The sequence below is a fragment of the Cariama cristata genome, unplaced genomic scaffold, assembly GCF_000690535.1.
Source record: "Cariama cristata isolate BGI_N322 unplaced genomic scaffold, ASM69053v1 scaffold14824, whole genome shotgun sequence".
Lineage (NCBI taxonomy): Eukaryota > Metazoa > Chordata > Aves > Cariamiformes > Cariamidae > Cariama > Cariama cristata.
Genome location: NW_009613623.1, coordinates 632 through 2,547, shown reverse-complemented (window position 1 = coordinate 2,547; position 1,916 = coordinate 632). Strand labels below are relative to the sequence as shown.

The 1,916-nt window shown below is 55.8% G+C and overlaps 1 protein-coding gene across 1 annotated transcript in view; it reads left to right on the top strand.

Annotated features, from left to right (window-relative positions):
* The window catches only part of NXN (nucleoredoxin), a gene marked incomplete at both ends in the record, with an annotated part of 12,399 nt that extends 10,771 nt beyond the window's left edge, over nt 1-1,628 (top strand). Inside the window, one exon of the mRNA XM_009699101.1 lies at nt 1,504-1,628. Within this exon, the coding sequence (XP_009697403.1) occupies nt 1,504-1,628 (125 nt within the window). The remainder of the gene's footprint in view (nt 1-1,503) is intronic.
* Between the last annotated feature and the right edge of the window lie 288 nt (nt 1,629-1,916).

The window sequence follows — 1,916 nt, the reverse complement described above, 5'->3', positions numbered from 1 at the left end:
TTCCCTTCTTCCCTTTCAGATTTCCTTTTGACCCTGATTATTTATTCAGCAGAGCCCAGCAGGGGATGTGAGTGCAGAGCCAAAAATCCTCTCCTCACATGGGGAGGACCGGCTGGCCACGCCAAGCCTGATTGATTGGCGCCGGCGCTGCAGGCCTCTGGAAAGAGTTATTTTTATCTTGCTCTGAGCAAAGTTTTTCTATCACCTTGCTGCAAACAGTTTGTCAGGAGAGCACTCTCCGGCCGGCGGCTGGGGCTCTTGTCAGCGCTTGAGGGGGGGCGTGCACTCGGTGAAGGATGGCGGCGATGTGCTGGGGCAGAGATGAAGCTGGTGCTGCACCGAGGCAGGCATTGGGGACGGGGGCTCCTGGCCAGCCCGTGTCCTACTGGGAGACCCCCCCCCAGCAGAGCAGTCCCTGCGCTGCGTGGGCAGCAGCACCCCCAGGAGAAGGCAGGCTTAGCAAGTGCCAGTGGTGAATAAATCCTGACCAATCTACATCCTTCCCTGGAGAGGTTAGGGCTAGGTTAGCCAGAGTGTGCAGGGCTGCCTGGAGTGCCGCCAGCAGCGGTTGTTTGTAGGAAAATCAATCCCTGCAGACACCCCACAACTCTACGTATTTATCACTGTCATGAAATCCAGCATGCAGTGTCTCTGGCATCTCCTGCTTTTCTCGGAGAAGGCAGAGAGGAGGACAAGGATGTGTGGAGCAAGGGCAGAGAGCCCTTTGGGCACGGGCATCGCCTGTCTCAGCCGGGGGCTGGACTGGTCGTGCCGGGTGGTGACCTTGGGGACCACGAGAGCTGCAGGAGTTGCACGCGACCGGGAGACCAGGGGCCTCTCTTCTGCCTTCTTACTTTTTTTGGTTTTAATGCTAAAAGTTGTCCCTGAATTCAAATCTTTTCATCTCGATGCTGCTCAAGGACGCAGTCTCTCCTCTTTCCATCTCAGTATTTGAACTTCAGCGGTGGCTGGCATTTGATTGATGTTGCCATCTCTTTCTACTCTACCTCTGTCAAATCAAAGCTGCCTTCAGAGTGCTGCTACCGCCGAGACTCGAGCAGAAAAGCTGCCGAGCAGCCGTCCCGAGGCGGAGGGATGGTGGGTGGCGGGCAAGGGTGGCAGGCAGCCTCAGATCAGCGCGTTCGTTTGGTCTTCAAAACATGCTGACGCTTCTCAAACTGCAAAGCAGGTTTTTTTGCGCCTGTTTGTCCCTGCGCTTCAGCAACGGCACCGGGGAGTGAGCAGCAAAGTATTTGGGGAGCAGGAGCTGCTCTTCTCTTACGTGTTTCCCTGTCTCACATGAAAAGCGCATTTCAGCTGCTCCCTAATTGCTACAGAGCCGTGCGGCTTTGAAGTTCGTTCTGTGCATCCGGGCTCCGGTTTCCTGCGTGGTGGTGCTGTGGGATAGAGCTGCCAGCACCCGGCCGGTTTCCATCCGTTTGATCCTAACCTCCTTTTTCCCTTGCCTCTTTTGTTTTGTCTCCCCACCTCTATGCCCTGCAGATTCAGAGGATGACGGAGAGTCGGAGGCAGCGAAACAACTGATTCAGCCCATAGCTGAAAAAATCATTGCCAAGTACAAAGCCAAAGAAGAGGAGGCACCGTTGCTCTTCTTCGTGGCGGGCGAGGTAAGCTAGAGGAGAGGGCAGGGCTGCATCCTGCTGTGTCTTCATACGAGGACTGAGCTGGGTTGGGTACCGCTGTCGGCATTGTTCAGGTGGGTAAACTGAGGCACAGAGCTACTGCAGCTAGTTGAGGACCATGAATCAAAACCAGACCTGAATCCTGGCTCACTCCCTTGCTCTCATTGCTGGATATTACTTCTGGCAAAGGGGTCCCAGCTGCGTTTGCTCAGAGGTGGAGAAGCCTGATGGCAGGCGAGGGAGCTGCTGGGGACGGGCAGAGTGGGACTGGGG